This window comes from Cladophialophora immunda, assembly GCF_000835495.1.
Source record: "Cladophialophora immunda strain CBS 83496 unplaced genomic scaffold supercont1.1, whole genome shotgun sequence".
Taxonomy (NCBI): domain Eukaryota; kingdom Fungi; phylum Ascomycota; class Eurotiomycetes; order Chaetothyriales; family Herpotrichiellaceae; genus Cladophialophora; species Cladophialophora immunda.
This window is the reverse complement of record NW_015622541.1, coordinates 2885455-2907230: the sequence shown is the minus strand read 5'-3', so window position 1 is coordinate 2907230 and position 21776 is coordinate 2885455. Positions and strand designations below refer to the sequence as shown.

Sequence of the window (21776 nt, the reverse complement as noted above, 5' to 3'; positions counted from 1 at the left end):
ACATCTCTCGACCCTGAAGACTACTCGAACGGCCTCTTGCACGCACCAAATCCGTTCAAGGTTATCTTCGAGCCAAGGAGTGAGAAGCACGTTGTAGTGATTGAACGCGAGTATGAGAAATCGATGAAGGATCTTGCACCATTCGAGTGAGATTGGAGGATGTCCAGAAATGTAGATGGCTCTCTACTTCTGCAATAAGAAAGCCACTTTGAATGAATTCTCTACCATAACAAGTAGGACCGAATAGCACTGTCTGATGTACGGCACCCAGAAGCAATCTCTGCCTAATTGCGGTGGACTCTTGCACACTGCTCGACCTGCACTTTTTGCGGGGCCCACAATAGCCACTCTGTCCAAGACGTCATGCTGCTCGTATAGTTAGACCAGATTGATCAGTGGTATGACTTCAACCATCACCTAGGCTTCTAAACCATCCGGATTTTGTGCCGGGCATTGGAATCTGACAACATAGGGGGCCAGTTGTCTCCACGTCACCCCAGCATATGCCCCGAGAAACCCCCGACTCTGGGCAGATGTATGCCAACAACTAGCAACGAACACACCAGAAGATAGCGCTCGGGCAAATAACCTGGTTGCCCCGTGGGTGCCACAACGCAGGGAAATGCGGGCAATTAGCACCATGGCTACATGCCACAGTCCGCCAGTCCAGTCAAGGGAGATGCACCCCCTGATGGAGAGCCCGAGCGCCGTGGAAGACAGGCCAGAGCGAGGGTCTTGACAAAAGGTCACAGAGGGTTCTCTGCTGGCCGTTATATTTCCTGTCAATCCTGTATACGGGGTATGGATTGTGCAACCTCCGACGAGCTGGGACATTGAACATTTCGACAACAGAACATCTCCCCCAACAATGGCATCGGCAAAGCTTGGATCTGCCGCCAATGCAGATATCCTCATGCACAAGATTGGCTCTCTCAGCGGCTCCGAGATTGCCACTGTCCTGGTCTGCCTTCTCGTGGCAGCACTTTGGTATCTTCAGGACTTTACAAGGAAGAAGTCACCAGCCAAATCCTCCGGCTTCAAGAAACCGCTGGCCAACAATGGCAGCCGAAACATCATTGAGCAAATGAAAGCCGCCGACAAGAACTGTGTCATCTTCTTCGGCTCGCAGACAGGGTTTGCTGAGGACATTGCTGCGCGTCTCGCAAAGGAGGGCCACTCTCGCTTTGGACTGAGGACCATGCTGGCCAACCTGGAAGACTACGACTGCACCAACCTGAACGAGTTCCCGAGCACGGCTGTCGCGATGTTCATCATGGCCACGTTTGGAGAAGGAGAGCCGACGGACAATGCGCAAGACTTTTACAATTTTATCACGGCTGACGATGTCACGTTTGACAATGGAGGCTCTTCGTTGTCGAACATGAAGTACTTGTCCTTTGGCCTGGGAAACTCCACGTACGAGCACTTTAATGCTGTCTCGAAGAAGATTGACGCCACTCTGGAAAACCTTGGTGCTCATCGAATCGCGCCCGCCGGCCGTGGTGATGATGGAGAAAGAACGACAGATGAAGACTTTATGGCCTGGAAGGAACCCATGTGGAAAGCCTTGGCCAAAGAGATGAACCTCACCGAGCGTACTGCAGTGTACGAGCCCGTCTTTGAGATCACTGAGCTCAACGACCACACCAAGTCTAGCACGGCTGTCTATCTCGGCGAGCCCAATACACTGCAGCTGCAGGGGGTGCTGAAGGCCCCCTTTGACTCCCACAACCCCTTTCCTGCTCCTCTGGCTGTTGCTCGTCAGATATTCAAGGCCAAAGACAGAAACTGCCTGCACATGGAGTTCGGCCTAACGGGCTCGGACCTGAGTTACGAGACCGGGGACCATGTCTCCATCATGCCAATGAACTCAGGCGTCGAAGTTGATCGATTCCTCCGAACTTTCGGATTGGAGGACAAACGCGACGCCATCGTCGACGTGAAGGCCATCGAGCGGACTGCCAAAGTGGCTTTCCCTGTTCCCACCACGTATGACACGATCGTGCGATACAGACTGGAGATCGGGGCCTCCGTTTCACGACAATTTATTCAGCAGCTCTCCAGTTACGCGCCTACCGCGGATGCCAGAGCAGAAATGGAAAAGCTGGGAAACGACAAGGACTACTTCCACAGCCAGATCACTGAGCGACAGTTGAATATCTCCCAGACGCTCGAACTCGTAGCCCAGGACGTAACATGGAAGTATGTACCTTTCAGCATGCTACTGGAAAGCCTTGTAGCCTTACAACCACGCATCTACTCAATATCGTCGTCATCACTGGCAATGCGAGACCGACTGACCATCACTACAAAAGTGGAAACGCACCCTATCGCATCCACCAAGCTTTTCTTCAAGGGCGTGGCAACCAACTATCTACTTGCCCTCGAGCAGAAGCAGAACGATGTCTCTGATCAGGACCCCTACGCTGCCAGCTATATCATTGATCCACCTCGCAAGCACTACGACGGTCTTCGAGCTGCTTTGTATATCCGACCATCCACATTCCGCCTCCCGGCCAGCACCACCACCCCGATTATCATGGTCGGTCCAGGCACCGGCGTTGCGCCGTTCAGAGCATTCGTGCAAGAGCGAGCAGAACAAAGGAAGGCAGGTTTGGCAGTAGGACTGACCATGCTGTTCTTCGGCTGTCGCAGCCAAAAGGAAGACTTCATCTACGAGGAGGAGTGGGCGGTAAGTGACACGTCTCGCAACGGCACACTTGAAGGCTTTCGTGCTGACGGTCTGTCCAGGAATATGGACGAATCCTCGGATCCAACTTCAGAATGATCACGGCGTTCTCGCGCCAGACGCCTGGCAAAAAGGTATATGTCCAGGAGAAAATACGTCAGTTTGGAGCAGAGATCAGTTCGCTCCTCACCAAAGATGCTCACTTTTATGTCTGTGGCGACGCTTCAATGGCAAAGGACGTGAGTGGTCTGCTGGAACAGATAATTTCCGAGCAGAGGGCTATTCCACTCACCGAGGCGGCTGCTGTCGTCAAGCAGATGAGAGTTGCCAATCAGTACCAGGAGGACGCATGGTCATGAGTTTGCAGATGGCATGCTTGGGATTTGGAGTTGGCAGATTGGGTCTGAGATGTAGCCATTTTCCCGCTCAGATCCTGTAGATAGCACGCAGCCTCATGGGTTGGTTATGATTCACCTACACCAAGCAACATTACTTGGGCTCTCCGAAGATGAGACCACACTAGTCGGCGAGGCCAGTAGTAGGAAATATTCCAAGAAGTCGGGGGTGTATATATGCTCCCAGAATCATGTCCAAGGTACAAATCCAACAGACCAGCTTGAGGGCGGTCAAAGCTCGGACGCCGGTGTCCACTTCCTGCTTTTACTGTGCACTGTAACCTCCATCGACCTGTCTCTGCATTAATCTTCGGCCTGGCCGCTGGGACGAGGAATGAATGCCACTCACCGAGAGCACCGAGCCTGTGACATAGCTTGCTCTGTCGCTTGACAGGTATACTACCGCATCAGCCACCTCTTCCGGACTTGCCAACCGGCCCATTGGAGTCTTTTCAATCTGTGGAGCAAGCAACTCCCGGATTGCAGGTGTCACCAATGGAGTATCGATGAATCTAGAGGAGGAGGCAAATTGGGTCAGTTGGTGGATATCCCGGCCAATGTCAGCCATCTCCGAAAGACTTACCCTGGGCAAACGGCATTGACTCGAATTCCTTGCTTTGCGTAGTCGAGTGCATCCGTCCGCACCATGCCGATCAGCCCTAGAGACTCCTGGTCAGCCCATGGCACACGCAAGGGGGGCTCAAGGTGAAGACCAACCATGCTTGGAGATGGTGTACAGCCCATCCAAAGGCATGGCTCGGATGCCCAGCAGGGACGAAACAACCACGATCGAGCCCTTGGCAGGAGCTCTACCGTTGCTGGAGAGAGAGTCAGAATCGGCACGACAAGACATGCATCTTAACAGTAAGCGATTGATCTGGTCACTGGTCCGAACGCTTACCGGGTCTCCAACGGCTCTTGCTTCACCATATATCGCAATTCTTCCCTCTCACAGAGCCAGGTACCTCTTAGGTTGATTTTCTGGACCTTTTCGAAAGCTTCAAGAGTCGTTTCCCCCGTGGGCACGAACGGCGCCGCGATTGCCGCGTTGTTGATAGCGTAGTCGATTCTCCCAAATCGGTCAACCGTCGACTTGAAAGCGCGAGCCACCTGCTCTTCATCTGAAATATCGACGGCAATTGGCAGGAAATCCACGTCTAGGACTTCGGCGCTCAGCGATGCAGCGGTCTCATTCAGTGCTTTGTCTGAGAGATCCAGGCCGGCAATCCGCCTGACCCCGTCACGAGCAAACTGGAGAGCAATCGCCCGTCCAAGAGCGCCACCTGCTCCAGTAACGAGAACGACCCTTCGCAATAGTTAGGGCATGACAACCTCGTTGCGTCGGAGGGGGACAGTTCTGCGCTCACCCCTTTAGTCCGAGTCCGGTCAATGACATGGTTGCGTTGCGTGCAAATGGGTATGAAACGGTGTCATAAAAGGCCGTCTAAGGGAAGCGTTGGCCAAGTTCAAAGCTTGGATTGCTATTGTTATTAAGGACAGAGTCGTAAGAATACGGAGACGAGCTATGGGGATGTGTGTGGTTGGTTCGCCATGCCTCGCTCAGCAATGGACCGTCCGACATTTTCATCGGTCGGGACGATTGTCTCAACGGGCAAACTACATGCCCATGGTACATACTATTCCGTCTTGATGACAGTGCCCACCAAAAAGTCCTGTGAGAAGACTCCGGGGATAGGCATTGGAGCCGTGCGTCCGGTGGGATACTCGCGTTTTAGTTCCGCTATACACAACAGCAAGTTTTATTCAGCGCTATCTAGCGATATACATCAACTACAGTGGTATGCCAATCGTGAAACCACCGTCCACGGCCAGATTCTGCCCCGTGATCCATTGGGCGTCATCGCTACACAAGAACACCACTGCCTTTGCGATATCCAGTGGCTCTCCCAGCCTGGGCCAAGGGGTGCCCTTCTGCATCTCGGTGATGATGGCGGGTGTTCGGAAATTGATGCTGGCCGCGCCACTTCGAACCACACCGGGACACACGCCGTTGACGTTGATGTGGTCTTTGGCGTGGTCGAGGGCGACGTTCTGGGTCAGCATGGCCACCGCCGCCTTGCTCGCAGCATACGTAGCCTCTCGGCGGATGGCTGTGCGGCCGCCAGCGCTGGAGGAGATGTTGACAATCCGCCCCCGCGACCCAGAGACTTGATCAATGGGCTGCGTGAGGAACTGCTTGATGGCCTCGCGCATTGCCGTAGCTGTGCCTTTGGCATTGATGGCGAACATGGCGTCCCACTGCTCCTCGGTCTCCTCTACAAAGTCACGCAGCGGCATCCACAGGCCGGCGTTGTTGACGAGAATGTCTAATTTGTGGAATGTCTGTGGCATTTGCGTTGTTAGACCAGCCAGCCGGCCAGCGACACGAAACGGGGGGATTGTGCTTGCTTGCTCGCATACCTTGACCGCAAACTCGATCAGGGCCACAATTTCGGCCACGTTCATCAAGTCACACTTTTGATAGTAGGCCTTGCCGCCGTTGTTCCCAATGACTTCGTGCGTGGGCATGTGCTTGTCTTCCTCGAAGCCATCCTGGCGTGCTTCGGCAACACGATCGGCGCATATCACATAGGCACCTTCGCGAGCCAGAGCCAGCGCTATTCCACGACCCAGCCCAGACGATGAGCCAGTCACGATGGCAACTCGCTGGTGCAGACGTCCAGTTCCGTCCAGTTTATAGGGAAGGCCGGTGCTCATGTTGCTGATCGGTGTCGTGGTCTTTTTGCTTCGTGTGCTCCCGTGTTCAGCGTTTACTGTTCACAGAGGTTAGAACAAATAGACCCAGCTGATGTACGGCGACTGGTGTAAGCTATTGCGAGGTATGCCCGGAAAGGTAAAGAAGATGCTTGGGTTCGTCGAGTCCGTCCACCCGACGCTGAAATGGATCGATAGGCTGGTTAATTGCGCGCCGGGATCGGCGGGATGCTTGATGCGTCTCAAGGAAAAACCCAGGGTGGCACCGGGTTAATGACTACCTTAGTGACTCCCCGTGCCCGCAGAGCCCTCTACACGTACCTCGCAATTGCTCCTGATCTAATGGTGTCTGTGGGGTTGAGCAGCGACATACCCTAGCCAGTCGCATCGTCGAGGTGAATCTTTTCGCCTGTCCTAGCTTGGTGTCCGTCTCCACAGAGACTAACGACGTGAAGAGAACTTTGCTGAAGCCTGAACCAACCATAATTCGACCGATGGCGACCCGCCCCCTCAAAAACGGGCGAATTTGGTCAGATTCCTGGGGATGGCGGGCGGACTCTCTTGACTACTCCACTCCACCCGATATGCGTCAATGCCAATGCCCGAGGATGAAGTTGCGACAGTTCTTCTGACACCTTGCGGCATTGTGGGCTGTTCGTCCAGCGCAGCAAGGAATGAGTTCGGTCGACCGTCTTGAAGACGGTGGTTGACGGCCGGTCACGACAATGCCCCCGGTGGCTGATTGACACGGAAATGTGGCAGGATTGTGCTGATACCCATGAACGAGTCAAAGAACGCGAAATATGGTGATTTTGGCTTCAGCCACAAAAGCTCTCATCTCAGAGTGGTCACTACTCGTGTGACATTAGAACAAACCGTCCTTCTCTTTGGTATAGGTCGCGACCCCTATTCGCGGTGCGTTGCGCAGCTAGAGCCGACTCCCTTCCCCTTCACGCTGTTCTTGGTGAGGACTGCAGGGCAAAACACCCAGCAGTAGTCCGCTTTCCAGGCCATGAAACGATTCAGCCTGGCGCAGGTCTCTCAACATGCTAGAAAAGGCGACTTGTACATGATCTATGGAGACCAGGTCTACGACGTCACCCGCTTTGTCGAAGAACACCCGTAAGTCCCGCTGGAGGAGACGGTATCCCCTGGGTATGTTGGAGGAGTGGGAACGTTGTGCTGATTGCCTTTTGGGATTGCAGAGGAGGGGAGGAAGTGATTTTGGACTGTTCTGGCAAGGATGGTACCGCGGCCTTCGACGAGGTCGGCCATTCAAAGGATGCCCATGCACAGCTCCGAGAATTGTTGATAGGGTCGTTAGATCAAACGGTATGTGTGCTGGCTTCATTGACTCGTTGATATCCATCAAAAGCTCCTATGGATTTGATTTCGGCGCAGTCACTCATCCACAAAGCAAGAGCATCACTGATGTCGCCTGTTGTTTCCAGTCTGCCGAAACTGTTGAAAAGGCTCGACTCTCTACCAAGAAGGTGAAGAAAACTCCCTCCAACCTTGTCACGCTCTACAGCATTCTGGTGGCCATTGTGGTGGCAGCATTGGCTGCGTATCTCTACTCGATGGAGGAGGGACGAGTACTAGGACTTTTGAAACCATGGATTGCTCCCGGTTCAGACGGATCCGAAGCATTCCGGACAGGCTGGCGTGGTGTCTGGAGTGACGGGGGAAAGTAATGTTAGATATCTTAAATGCTTGCAGGAAACACTGCTGGCTCTAGAGATGGCCACCCTGGCTCGACTCGGATTCTCACTGAGCATAGATCAGGCAAGAACTGATCTCTGGTAGAACGTGTTCCGGGTCCGCTTAGTTGTTATAGTCCATAATCCCTCGAAAGAAACTCCTGGGGTCCATCGCAAAATCCAGATCCCACGCCAAGTCATCCCATAGCCCGCGAGACTGGTAGTTGCTCGTGGCTTGCTCAGCGTAGGGCCCTTCAGCACTCACCAGGTTAGTGCTTGTCATACAGGACTCATCAAACATGTATTGGTCATCGTTGCCGCCACAGTCCTTGGCTCCAATATCACCACCCATCGATGTTGGGACGGTAACCTCGTCGATGGAAGCATAGCGACCTTCCTGACTACTGCGATCAGAAGCCATGGCCGCGCCCTCATGATTCATACTCAGCCCTGTCGGCAAGAACCGCTGAGAGCCCATTACATGACCGTCATCCTGATCGCCCGGTGGGAGGCAGTCTGTGTCAACGACGGGGCCGGGACCCATAGTAGATCGTGCAGCTGCAACTTGGCCACCGGCCTGAAGATCTCTAGCGGCTGTTGACTGCGTCCTCGCCGTAACCTTTGTTGCGTTTCTGTCTCTATTCGCGTTGGTAGAATGATTGGGGTGGGAAAGCCGGCGAACTTTGGGGTTTTTGAACAAGTGCAACTTGCCTTCCACCGACGCCAGATTCTCCTGGAGTGTTTTGGGCAAGTCCCAGAACTCGGAAAACTCCATCAGGATCATGTGTAGCACGGTAAACTTGGACTCAACCCAGTCGAGGTTCGTGCTTGGTGGAGCTAGCACTTTCCAGCCAAGGTGAACTACCGCCCCGTACCAGATGGTGCTTGCCAGGAACGGGTTGACATAGCGGACGTGTTCCTCCGAGCTCCACGACACAATGCGGAGCAGTTCGTCGGCAGCCTCGATGAACTGCTGCATGCCCTCTCTGGCCGGCCCGAGACGTAGGCTGAGCGACTCGTTCTCCGCCGTGGCATCCGAGTCTTGATCCGGTCCCTCCTGAAGGTCGTTAAGGTGTAGATCTTGCTGGGCGCCGTGGTACGCGTCCTGATGGTGGATCATCATGCGGGTGAGCTGTGTGGTCACATGGATGCTATACTTCGCGCTGTGTAGCTGCCGCACCGCTGGATCGTTGGCGGCGAAGGACAGAAACCCGTCCCGGTAACGCAGCTGTTTCGGAAGAGCCATGCTGAAGCATCGCAGGGCATTGGCCAGGATTGCCAAACTCTCAGTGTTGTCCTTTGACGGTTCGCCAGACCGAGACCAAGCTGAAGGAGGTGGTGTCCCTTTGCCCGGGCACGGGCTCCTAAATTTCGAGAGTCGATGCCCTTCGCGCATGAGAGAGTCCAGCACGAGAAACCATGCCTTGGGGCTCTGGGTGCCGCATCGTTGAAGCGCTTTCAACCGCTCCATCGGCTTCGTCTCGAGAAAGCAACTGGGGGTGAACCGCCGAGCAAACCACTCTTCATCCGCGACCGGGAAACGTGTCTCGTTATCGGTGCCGTCCACGGCGGTTGGGCAGCGCCGGATCAGGCTGGCAAAATTGTCCATCTCCCAAATAGCCCACCAGGCGCGCCGGCACTCCTCTGTGCTGTACCAGATGTCTGGATCCTGCTGCTCGGGGGTGTTATCTCGATCAACATGATGAAGGTCAAGCTCGTATGCGACGCGGACGCAGATACCCAGCCGCCGCCAGGCTGCACCGCGGACCCCTTTGATCAGTTGGCTGAAGGTGTTGAGGATCAGAGCTTGCAAGACACAAAGCGGCGGAGAGCGATCCGAGTACTCGGCCAATAGTTGGTCCACGCATCGCTGAGACATATCCTCGAAATGTTTGGGCGGCAATCGTGGGCCAAGGCCGTCGTCCAAGTCAGCGGGGTCTCGATCAGAGATGACTATGTATCGCGCTGAGAACGAGAATATCGACGCCAGCAATGCTGCGAGCTGCTGGACCGAGTCAATGGCGCACAGCTTGGCGGCAAAAGAGGGCCTGTGGAAAAGCGAAAAGGAGGTCATGTTGTCGAAATAGAGATTTAAACTGTTGAACACGACGGAGGGTCAGCTTTTCACCAGCCCCGTGCCAATGCAGGACGATTGGAAAGGGAAAAGAGACATAACCACGTACTATGGCTGAAGAGCATTTGCCGGGACTTTGAGTAAGGCACATGCTTGGGCGAGCCGGTCCACGTTGCCCAGCGTGGCGCCCGACTTGCTGATAGAGACGAACTCCATGTTAGAGAGGGTCACAGCGGTCTCGTGGGAGGGGTGCATGATGAAGGCCAATGTGCGAACGTCGAGGGGTGTCGTAACTGGTGTAAGGAGATAGCCACCAATCGGGCCCGAGTTGAAACTGGCAGACGTGGGAGTTGGACTCCCGTTGGCAGCGCTGCCACTCGAGACCAGACTCGTAGTGGCTTCCACTTCTGTCCTGCTATCTGCGCTCTCAACTGCTGCGCCAGAGGCCAAGGCAGAATCTGTGCTGGTAGACATGTCACGATGCTTCTCCCGGGAGCTGGATCGGGGTCGTTTTCGTCTGGTTGTGCCTACATCGGTGAGTATAACGCGCCACAATAAATGGGATGTTGGAGGCATCGGGGCATACCCAGCTTGGGACCAGGCCTTGCTGCTTCGGATGGATAGTCGCATTCTTGTTGCGTCCTGATGCATATCGAGCAACTGGGCAGGGTGCGATCACTGCATCGAACGCATCTCACATCAGCTGGATCTGTCTATCTGGATGTGGTCGTCCACTGTACCATTTGACCTTTCGCCTAAGAGGACGGGTTAGCTCTCTGTGGACCGAGCGCGAAGGACTTGAGGTTCAATAGGGAGAAGCGCGCAAGGCACAGATCGATCCACATCAGCGAGTCCAACCACTCCAGCCACGTAGCCAGTGGATCGAGCAGATGAGAGAGCGGCACGTACTTTTTGCAAAACCTGCATGCAAACGGTGATCGGTCAGGCTGCGTCGAGGGTTCTGACATTGGGTATCTCTACTTGGCCAGAGAGAGAAGAATCGAGAGTTGTCTGATGCTAGCTGTACGAGGCACTGTCCAGCAATTCTCATGCCTAGTCGAAATTGGAAGAATGCGGAGATCTCGGAATCAACCCAAGGGAAAAAGATGAACCTTTGAGGAAGATTCTGGGGATGTCCTGGCCCATGGGCCCTTGTTTTCTGTGACCCAGAGGAGTAGAGAGGACCGACTTAGATTGCGGGGTTGCCCCCAGCTCTGCTTTCCTTCCCCCGGCTGGGGGCTGGGGGGTTTGACGAAGCTTTTACTCGTAGTAGCCAGTAGACGGGCGACTAGCGTGCGCCAGAAGATCGAGAGTTTGTCCTCTCGGTGCCTCGTAGAGATGGTATAACTTGGCAATGGCCACTGATCGCCTCGAATGCCTGACACAAAGCCAGTACACAGCGGTGTCGACGGCCTACAGGACATACAATCTCAATATCCATCGGTAGTAGTAGCAGAGGACCGACACGCCTTCGCTATGTCAGTAGCTCTAAGCTATGCGGGAGCGCGAATGCACTGGGTTTACCATCTCTGTTCGCCAGGGACCGGCCAATCATGGCGTGGCCATAGTAAGGAAACGCCCGGGCTAGAGCCCCAGAAAGACCTTGTTGCGATCATGTGTAGTAGAATTCTCAAGCGTTACACCAGCTGGGCCGCCTCCCTTCACAGAAATCTAGTTGTTGCGACCAAAGCCGGACGAAGGGTTGAAGCGGGCGATATTCGGGCGATCTCGAGGAGGCCAAGGGAATTGGAATTCGACCGACGTAGGCAAAAGGACCAAGGCAATTGCCGCTAGAAGTCAAAGAGAGGGAAGGAAAAGGAAAAGAGTTTCAAACAGTCTTGTGGCTGTTCTCGGTCCTTAGCATTCCTATGCTCCTTACCTCGCCGATAAGTCGAGTCACGGATGAAGCCTCTGATCATTGATGTAAAGCTGATCATGCTATCGTGCACGTCTTTCGGAAGCCTCGTGTTGTCGCTTTGCCCGTTTCCGCTGAACATCGACTTCGGCTTTTTCTTCCTTACTCGCATACTTAGGAGGTCTGCCTCTTTTCTTTGTCTTCCCTTTAGGCATAGCAAGCCGTTACGGGGAATTCGACTCCATTGGTATCTTCAACCATAGTACCTCTTACCATGCCGCGACTCGAAAATGTGACAAAGATAGTATGCGCAATTTTAATGGGGGGACTAGTAGACAAGAGGTATAACCTGATAGAGGAATATAGTGAATGCTACCTAGGTCCTAGAGACTGTCTAACTATATATCTTCGAGTAATTTACGCAGGGCTACTAGCGCTAGTCCGAGGCCTTCGACTGATGCCTCCTAGGGACTAGCGTGACCATTATTATTTTACCTTGGCAAACCCGTCAGTCACAGTCTTGTTCATTCCTATTCTATCTTCCGCCTTACTCCCTCAGGCAGAGCTATTCTCTCGTGCCATTCTGCGAACTTACAGGAATGCCGCATCTTGCCTCCGGGGCCTCGAAAGAAACCTGCCTCTCCTTTTTCTATGATTCATCCTCCTTTCGGTGCGTGGCGCGAGCCGCTTGACCCTTGCGCGTTCCTCCCGCAACACAAGCATTCCAGCTTTTCCGATGCCCGGCAGTGGAGCAACGATCTGATGAAGACTCGTCCACGCTTCATTTGATTGATGACCGCCGCAGCATTGACCATAACTTCATTCTTGGTTTGGCACATCTTCAGGTTGTCCGGTCCGCAAGGCTCCAGACCTCGCATTGCATTTGTTGCTTTTCCTGCCGAAGACATTCATTCTCTCATATCATGTTCGCTTGCTCCTGTCTGTTTTCTCTCTAGACGTTGTTGCCGTCTGTTTCTCTATCCAGTCACTCGTTCGCTTTTGCTTTTCGCTCAGAATGGCGCCGCTCGACATCTTTGGTGTCTGGGTTTTGACTTTGCTGTCCTTGCTAACAATCAACACTGCCGCAACTTATATTCCCAGTGCCGTAGAGGAAAGAATCTTGAACAGTTCAACGCAGCCTAGCATTCAGGATATATCACGCAGGGCAGATCAGAACTGTTCCGTCGAAATCCTCGTCACAAAAGTCTTGGTCTTGATCCCCGTGAGTAAGGACCGGATCTTCTTCCCCTGCCTACTAATTCGTTTATCGCAGGTCCATATTGATTATTATTTTTACGCGAACACGATTCTCAAGGTGTACGACTATCTGAAGCTCGATATTACCAATGCACCAACAAGCATCAACACGATTTATACAGGAACAAGCTCCATGTTCGTGACACAGTCGAACCAGATTCCCCAGGTTCCTCCAGCACACATAACGTAAGTATTCGGGGACTCTGCTTCGACCACTAACTGACTATCTAAGCCACTCGTCTCCATCCTTCTCGTACGTGGAGAGCTATTCCTTCATGCTCTCCATGATGGTAGTCGACCAGCAAGGAAATACTCGCTTCAAGAAACGGCAAGGAAACGTTTATCTCGGGGGAACAGGCCAAGCGACAGATAGCTGCCAGAATGCAGTCGTCTACAACCTGGTCAATGGGCAGTTGTTTGCGAACTCCAGTGCAGGCGCTTTGCAGTTCGGCACCACTTCTGGCACAACCTATGCGAACTTTACAGCCAGCGCAAGTCCTGGAGACATCACCACCGCCTTTTCCGTCGACACTCAAAACAACCTCATGTGGAGTAACTCTGCGTTCTACAACAACAGGGCGAGATTTTGTGTCCTTCCGGACAATACAATTGTGGCTGTCTTTAGCGACCCGTTGCTGGCGCCTGACGATTGTCTTTTTGTGAGCTTGAGCATGACAAGAGTCAGTAGCTGCGCCGCTGCTGTAGGAGCTCCACAACTAAGCGGGCCATCTGGTAAGATTCGAGCTCACCAGCGCTGGTTTGGTTGCTGACAGCCTCATAGGACCGGCCGGGTAAGTGGCTCTTTTAGTCTCCGTCGAATTTTGCCCCGTGTCTGGCTCTAGCAGAGTCCAGCCTTCCCTTGGTCGGAACAGCAATTCGATGTCGAATACCGCCCGACCTTCAACGACTCATAAGCCTACGGATGTTCTTATGCTGATTTTTCTTTCGTCGATAGCCCCACCGGCCCAGCAGGTCCAACAGGTGCCACTGGTAAGGAGACCTCCTCATCCACCGCAATTTAGGTGTGCCGTTGTTCATAGATGACTAACAATGTCTATTCAGGTGCGCAAGGACTACAAGGCGTTCAAGGATTACAAGGTACTATTCCCTAATGTCGAATATAAATATATGTCCATTTTGCACACCAGAAAAATCAAAATGACACGAGAGCGAAGCCCTCTCCCTGCGAAGGAGTCCGAGTTCGACACTTGTCTAGTAGACTTTTAGCGGAAAGTGTCGGACGAACTATGCAGAAAAAACACCCTGATCAATGGTCTTGATGACGGATTTGGACTGCGTTGTCCTTCCTCGAACTTTATCGAAAGAGAGACATACTGACGGACGCTTCGATAAAGGAATACAGGGAAGCCAGGGTCTCCAAGGCCCAACTGGAGCTACCGGTAAGTCACTCTGAGAAAGCGAATTGATGTTATACCTAAGAAGCCCTAGCCATCTTCTTGTTGCGTCCTGCTCACTTATATTATTGTAGGAGCGACCGGTGCCACTGGTGCTCAAGGGCCGTCTGGCCCATCAGGTCCATCAGGCCCAGCTGGTCCAATAGGTCCCACGGGAGTGACCGGTCCATCGGGTTCCGCTGGCCCCTCTGGTCCTTCCGGTCCGGTTGGTCCAACAGGCCCTACAGGTCCCACAGGGGTGACCGGTCCCTCTGGTCCCTCGGGTCCCTCTGGCCCTTCAGGACCTGCCGGCCCGACGGGCGCGACAGGACCAAAAGGCGCCGACGCGATCCAGTTCGCCTATCTCGGATGTTGGGCGCAAGGCTGCAACTCCGTCGGCACGTGCGTTGCACTGGGAAACTATGGGTTCGACAGCGCGAGCACCAATGGCGGCTTCAATACCACTCTCACAGGCAGTTCGACCGCCAATATCGACGCGCAGTGCGCCAGCATTTGCATCACAAAGAACGGCGCCAACTTTTTCGGCACAGTCAGCGCCTCCTCGGGGAGCACGGCTGATTGTTACTGCGGCGCTGCGATCACCGGCACCGCAACCCTGATGTCCAACTGTGTGCCTTGCTACGGGCAGAGCGTGGGCCTCTGCGGCAAATCTCAGCTGTCAATCGCCGTGTATGCGAGGGCTTTTTGAGGAGGCATGACGACATTGCAAGGGGATGGTGCTGGGATATAGGGCCTCATTCCGACTTGCGGCGGCGTTTTTGAGGTTTGACGGATTTTTGTCTTCCGATGTGTCAGCTCTGGGTACTATTTCTTCATTCTCCGCCTTCTGATATTGAGGATCGCTCTGTTTTTGTTTTTTGGGGGGATATCGATGGGTTTCGACTTGGCAAGGGGCCACACAGAACCAATGTAAATGAGACATGTCTCGCCCCAAAGAGCCATTCCAAAGTGGCGTCTTTCTCAAACACCCCTTAAGCCAATTTGCCTGCATCAGAAGAGGGAGAAGAGTAGGTCTCCCCCCAGAGCATTCTGGCCATCTTGCCTCGTGGTAATGCTGTCGAAGTGGTCAGGGACCGTACACACTGTAGCGCGTAATCACTTGTGTCCGTCTACATCTGGCGGCCTGGAACACATCTCCTATACTTGCACGGCGAGCGCAAGGCTGCGGGGTTCCACACTCTGGATATATAGTTCGCGTGCCTAGACGAGTTCCCCTTGGCTGGCTCGGCCGGCAGCTCGAGTTTCGTCCCATTGGATCTGAGCTTGCCGGCCGAACGAGTCTTGCGCCTGCTGTACGTACACAAGTTCTCCGTCACAGGAGAAGCTAGGATGCTGGGAGGATAAAGGACGTTGAATAAACAGCCTTGTGCCGGTCCATCCGGAGATCACTCGGACCGCCGGTGCCTGTGGGGCTTCCCGGAAGCCTTTGTTCTAGATTGGTGACGTTGTGCATAGTATGACGGTCTACACAAGTACCCAACATGAGCGCAAGGTCTTATGTCTTTGTCGAACGCATCCGAGATTCCCGGTCAAAGGGTCCGACGTGGTACGCCATCGGCACTTCAATATGGAGGAGGGGAGGGTGGAAAAATAGGACGTGAGGAGAGAAGAAGAGTCCTCTCAGTGTCTAAGCCAACAAAGTCTTCCATTTTCGTATCCTAACATGTTCGTAAATCTCAATTTCTCTTTTTGATATGTCCATTTGCACTCCCGTTCGCACTTCCGTTCGCACTCCCGTTGGCCGTCCTATGGGCACTCCCATTGGCACTCCCGTTGAGAGCGATAGTACCGTTGGCCTCTTTGCTGCCATCTCTCGGCGGATCTGAAACTCGCACGATTTCCGGCAGCGTGAAGAAGTTGGGCCAGATCATCTGGAAGTGTTCTTGATCTCCGTTCAGAATGTGTCGCAGATGTATGCCCCAGACAATATAGCAATAAGCCCCGACCCCGGTCATGAGATGCCACCAGCCATGCCCCTCAAGGAAGAAGCCCCACGGCATGCCGATGTTCCGCCTCCAACGGATCAGGGTGGAACAGTACTGATTGTCCAGATTCCAGATGTAGAAGCCGCCAAGGAAGATGCTCACCCCAAACGCCACAAGGCACCACATGGTCCTCAGTATTTCCAGGTCTCTTTTATTCTCATACTCTTGTTGTTCTCTCGAAACCTCAACTGGCAGGCCCGATCTTTCTCGTTCCAGACGGTGTTTTTCTTCCGACTTCCTCAAGGAAGGTCGCAGACTCGTTTCCATGCTGTAGACGCTGCGGACGACGATGAAGACGGTCAAAAGCGCGTAGACAATTTGGTGGAAGGCGGGATCTTGAAGGTAGTGATAATAGGCGGTAATGAAGGCACAGAATAACACTAAGAAGACGCCAAGATAGATTTGTGTCTTTTTAGGTTGCGAGTAGGACAGAGAGGCAAAGGCCATGAGACAGGTGGTGTAGATCATGTTGAGCTCGTCGACGAGTTGCCACGGATCTGGAGACAGAGATCGGGTCAGGTCTATCGATCGAGAAAGGCAAGATAGTTGAGTGCGCAGCATGGACTCACATTTCAACGTGGTGTGGAACATGAAGCTTCCGAATCCAACAAGGAAATATCCAAAATATGCGACTTGGAATACAGTATCGTGACCATGTTTTCTGCAGCTCTGAACGCCCTTGTATGCCAGGTAGATAAACATCAGGTTGGTCAGAGTGTTGATGATCTCGGCAGAGTAGTAGGTGGCATAGTAGTCCTGCTCGTGTCAGTCTTGATATTTCGGAGTTTTCTCCTTGAGGACAGTATTCATCGTACCTCTTCACACCACTGTAGAGTGCTCGTGACGGGATGCCAGTATCCCGGCTGGCCTGGCGGGGGATATGGAACGGAGGGAAGCCATGCGGGCATCCTGTCAACGGGGGAGCTGCTGTGCAGATTTCTCGGTGGTCTCGAGGCTTGGGATCAAGGCGATTGCATAGCGACCAAACGGGACTTCCCAAGGTTTAAGAGGTACAGGCTCGTGCCAGAGTACTCGGTACTACTGTGGTGGCTACGGATGCGGATGGAAGGGGTGGGTTTCGCAGTTGAGCAAGGCGAGGGCTTACAACGCACAAAAATGTTCGCAGTGGAGCAGCAGCGATAAACTTGTTTATCTCGCGGGCAGGCAAATGACACCCAGATGACGTCGCCTTGCCTAATGCAGCATGGCTAGGGAGTAGCAAAACGGCCCAAGGGGGAAGCCTCAGGCAGATCATTTGCTGCCCTGACACGTGAAGAGGTGCCTGGAAGTCCAAGCTTGAACGGCTCGAAACCCCCGAGGAAGATCCTAGCCAACCCCTCGCCACCTAAACTTCGGGAGGCCAAAGCCTAACAGATCAAGCAGCCCCTCGGCAGTTGCCCCTCGTCCCCGTGTAGGACGGGCGCGTAGTCAAAGGTTACCTACCTGGGTAGGTATCTCTGGGCGCGGATACCGTAATCCTCTAAGTTAGTTGAACTGAGGCTCAAAACTGCACTTCATCTTCAACTACCTGGCACCTCGCGCCCGTTCATCATGGCCATCCCCAATGCCGCATTGCAGAAGGTCTGCTCTCACCCCTGGACAATTCGTTTTTTTCCTGCTCACCACTCGCAGTTGCTCCAAGAAGTCGAGACTCAAGCCGTGCTTTCCCAGCAAAAAATCACGCAGACACAGGCAGAACTCAGTGCCAAACGACGAGATGCCCGACTCAATCAACTGACGTCCAATGAGCTGAAATCCCTGTCCCCAGACACCAACGTCTATGAAGGGGTCGGGAAAATGTATGCGACTCTCCCCCCAACGGCTTGCTGGTTCTCTGACCCTCCCGTTACTCAGGTTCATCGCTGTCCCTTCGACAACCCTGAATAAGCGTCTGGCATCTGAGGCGGCCGCTTTGAGCAAGGATATTACGGAGCTGGAGAAGAAATTGCATTATCAAGAGACGACATACAAAAATAGTCGACAGCACATTGAGAAGATCTTGCAGACTGGTGGTGGTCGATCGTGATGCTCTTCATCAAAGCAAGACCTCCGCGAATGGTTGGTATCTACGAAGGCCAAATTGCCCGAAAGCCAACTCATATGTCGTATGGATAGCAGATTCCCAGACCGAGCTGTTCCTCCACCATTTTCCTGCGCGGCATTATCCCCAGAGGATCGGGCTTCGGATGGAGTTGGACCCATTGGCTGTGTCGCTCAGTCTCCGTAAGGACCACAAATCACAAAAACATCGCGAGAAGAATTCTGATGCGGAACCCTCGACTTGAGATTACATCCTGATAAGTATGGGCGCCACTCGTGCTGACCGCCGAAATTTGGATATTTTGCCACGGAAGACATGAGTTTGTCTGTCATGAATAAATGCGTCTCTTACAGGATCCCTGGCGAGCACAGGCACTCCGCTGACCCAACAGACAAGACAGAACGCTGGGCAGACGGAAGACGCCCGCCATACTCTAGCTAACACCGCTTGAGCTTGCCTCAGGCGACGGTCGCTGGGTAACTCTGACAGTTGTGGGGGGTCCAAAGCGAGTTTACGGTGTATCACGGGGACTATCGGATGCTCTTGGGACCCTATGAGGCGAGCAAAAGATCACCTTTTGCACCGAAACTAGGAACGTCGAGTGACGCATGTTTGACTAGACGTGCATTCAGGCCTCCCCAGGCCCACAAACGATTGCGGTTCGTTGCCGCCAAATTGCTAAGGCCTAGGGGTTGAAACCGGCTGCGAACTTTTGGAAGCATTCTGTATACGGAGTACTCTGTACTTAACATAGATATCCGCCCCTTTCTCGAATCACCAGCCATAGCCATCTGAAGGTCTTCGAGTTCAGGAGAATGCTCAAACACTTCTCAGACTATTACACACGACAGGGCCTGCGGTACGACCTCGTGATCTGTTTCAGACGAATTGCAATGGCTTTACGAGCCTGAAATCTCGCTGGACAGGCGGTGATTGGGTCGACGGGGTTCTGGATTTGACTCAGCTATGGCCAGCATACCGTACATGACAGTCGACCATTTTGGTCCGCTCGGCCCCCAAGCTTGGTTTTGTGGGCTGGTGGGCTGCGATCCAGGCTCAAATTGGCGGCGCTGGCTTGCAGCACGAAAACGATAAAAGCAAGCAGCCTCCCCACCACCGAGCTGAATTACGGTGACTGATTTTCTCCTTCTCTGTCCCTCGCAGTTCCCCGACGACGAAAGATCGACACCTTTATCGCCAGCTTGGAACCTTGTTTAGCCGTTTGGACGTTGTCCTTCAGCCACCTCGTTGTGACCGTTGCGCCCCCAGAGACCCATCGCAATCGGGCGTTTACCCCACCGCCACCGTCCCGACGATTTGTTCCCGTTCCTTCTGTGCCAGGGCTGAAAAGTGCGCTAGTTGGAGGGGAAAACGGCAGCAATTGAAAACACCATGGCCTGGTCCCGACGCTCGTCAGGCTCTGACCGGGAATATGTGTTGATGCCAGTGCACAGCGTTGCAGGCAGCGAATATGGAGGACGAGGCCGCCGTGCCTATGATCCACCGATTGAGGTCAACAATTTCCTCGAGGTGCCACAAACCCGCCCTCGTGCTTCCAGCCAAGGCGCGGGCGTGGCACCTACCATTGTCAATATAGGTACAAGTGCCCTCTCCGAGCGAGGCGATCGTGACCGCGATCACAGTCGGAGTCGAAGCCGTCATCGCGACTACCACCACCACCGACACCGCGACGGATCTTCCAGTTCCAGCTATTCCAGCGACCGCTCCAGATCACGACACCGCCGTCCCTCCAGCCACAAGCCGCCCAAGAAACAGCCAATCGAGGAAGACGATCTCCCTTACAAATTCCGAAAAGAACTCGACTTCGCCCGCATGTCACACCGAGAGGAGGAGGAAAAGCGGATCCAGGATCGGATAAAGAAAGACCGCGAAGAGGAGAGGAGACGATGGAAGCTAGAAGAGGAGGAAGATGCCTTGCGGAAGAAGAAGGAGCGAGAGGCGATCCTCTATGAGGCCAAGTTGGAGGAGGAGCGGAAGAAGAGGGAGCAAGATGAATTGAGGAAGAAGATTCTCCGGGATGAAGAAGAGCGTCAGCAGAAGGAGAAGGAGAAGAAGAAGGCCGAGGAGGACGAGTTTGAGCGCAAGGTCAAGGAGAAGTTCATGAACGCTGGTATGCGCAGACCCCATCGCTACTATTACGGTTACTATTAGTCGTCCGCTGCAAAACGCACAGGTCTCAACGAGACTTGCGGTGGTCCCAGGACGAGCGTCATTCCTTTGGAGGATGGGTTTGGTCGACGTGGTAATGGGTTGATTCTGGACTGAGCATCAGGCTAATCTGTGTCACTCTTTTTGGGAATTACAGGCTACAGTCCAGAGTACATTGACGAAGTGCTCCACAAGAAGAAAGCCGAGCGTGCAACCCTGGCAATCGACCTCCACCGTCCGACCTACATTAAAGTCAACCGCAAATATCTCCTTCCGGATACACTCGATCATTACGGGCTACCCTGGGAATGGGATCCGGTATGTACCACTCACTTTTTTTCTTCCTGGTTACACCTTCCGCCTTGTCTCCGCTGCTCTTATCCGTTTGTCCTCTCCTCACGCTCCATCACCAAGAGCACAAAAAAGCCATGTGTAACCCATTGGGATGTCTGTTGCCATTGCTAACTCTTCCGTCTCCCGCCTGGGTGACGGTGCAGCGCGACGAGGAATTCATCATCATCAAAAAATACATTGATCACTCGCTGCAGGACGAGCTGTTCGAGCACACGCGCAAAATTAAGGAGAGGAAGCTCATCACGGGGCCGTACGTCAAGGAGACCAAGACGATCACGACGCTCACGCCGAACGACCACGGCTTTGTGAAGAAGGGAGACAGAATGTATGTGGTTCGCGAGAAGAGCAAGAGCCGCAGCCCCTCGGCGAGGAGGACGAGCTGGATGTTTACTTGAGAGTGATTCAGGAGGAGCAGCGCAAGAGAAGCAGCGCAAGAGACGGAGCGAGGTGGGTGGGGAATAGATTGGAGGGAGGCATCCGGGTCGACCGATCGTGATGGATTTGACGCTGGGTTTTAACGGCCGCTGGTAACGAATGCTGTGATGATGGCGACGAGAACCATGGGGACAAATGTTGGACGCCTGGGCTTGTGCCAACGAAGGGAAGGGACGAAGTAATGAGATAAACGAATTGCATTGTTATGTTGGTCCGTGGAATATGGGGAGCGCTCGCCAGGTTCAAACAGGGGTGACCAAAGGGCTACATAGTTTGATGTTTTACTCTCACTCAGATATTGACGATCCCATATCCAGGTTTTGTTTAGGAATACAGAATACAACCACTACCAGCAACAGGAATCATCTCGGGTAACATGCGAGACCACAGCGGCCACGAGATTTGAATGTCTCACGTCTTCGTACACGAACAGAATCGCGAGGGTAGCAGGAATTAAAGCCGAATGATGGGAGGGGGATGTTGGTGGAGGATGCGGCTCTTTCTCCCCAGCAGACCAGACTGCGGCCTAGGGGACTACGCGCCCCGGCAGAGGCACTCGGAAATGGACGAGTAGAATGTGCTCGGTACGCAGAACAGTCTGCCCTCTCTCACTCTACATTACTTAGTCTTACTAGATACCTATCTTACCTCAGTAGGTATCCATTCAATCACATTGGCCGACTCCCACTCTG

General features: G+C 53.6%; 4 protein-coding genes across 4 annotated transcripts; 3 read left to right on the top strand and 1 right to left on the bottom strand.

Annotated features, from left to right (window-relative positions):
• Positions 1 to 12443: 12443 nt before the first annotated feature.
• Positions 12444 to 14927, top strand: PV07_00847 (uncharacterized protein; the record flags this gene model as incomplete). Its single annotated transcript, XM_016387333.1, has 8 exons — positions 12444 to 12650; positions 12702 to 12871; positions 12918 to 13417; positions 13467 to 13476; positions 13558 to 13675; positions 13748 to 13783; positions 14049 to 14085; positions 14175 to 14927. The coding sequence occupies 8 exons, from the start codon at positions 12444 to 12446 to the stop codon at positions 14786 to 14788; spliced, it is 1692 nt and encodes a 563-aa protein (XP_016254261.1). The 3' UTR covers positions 14789 to 14927.
• Positions 14928 to 15724: 797 nt separating this feature from the next.
• On the bottom strand, positions 15725 to 17204 carry PV07_00846 (uncharacterized protein). Its single transcript, XM_016387332.1, has 3 exons — positions 16901 to 17204; positions 16655 to 16841; positions 15725 to 16582 (listed from the first exon to the last, which is right to left on the bottom strand). The coding sequence occupies exons 1-3, from the start codon at positions 16991 to 16993 to the stop codon at positions 15777 to 15779; spliced, it is 1086 nt and encodes a 361-aa protein (XP_016254260.1). The 5' UTR covers positions 16994 to 17204; the 3' UTR covers positions 15725 to 15776.
• A 432-nt stretch (positions 17205 to 17636) lies between these two features.
• PV07_00845 (uncharacterized protein) lies at positions 17637 to 18111 on the top strand (the record flags this gene model as incomplete). The annotated part of the gene is made up of 3 exons (XM_016387331.1): positions 17637 to 17666; positions 17718 to 17884; positions 17940 to 18111. 3 exons carry the CDS (start codon positions 17637 to 17639, stop codon positions 18109 to 18111), a joined length of 369 nt encoding a protein of 122 aa, XP_016254259.1.
• A 1407-nt stretch (positions 18112 to 19518) lies between these two features.
• On the top strand, positions 19519 to 21044 carry PV07_00844 (uncharacterized protein; the record flags this gene model as incomplete). Its single annotated transcript, XM_016387330.1, has 3 exons — positions 19519 to 20257; positions 20453 to 20613; positions 20793 to 21044. 3 exons carry the CDS (start codon positions 19519 to 19521, stop codon positions 21042 to 21044), a joined length of 1152 nt encoding a protein of 383 aa, XP_016254258.1.
• Between the last annotated feature and the right edge of the window lie 732 nt (positions 21045 to 21776).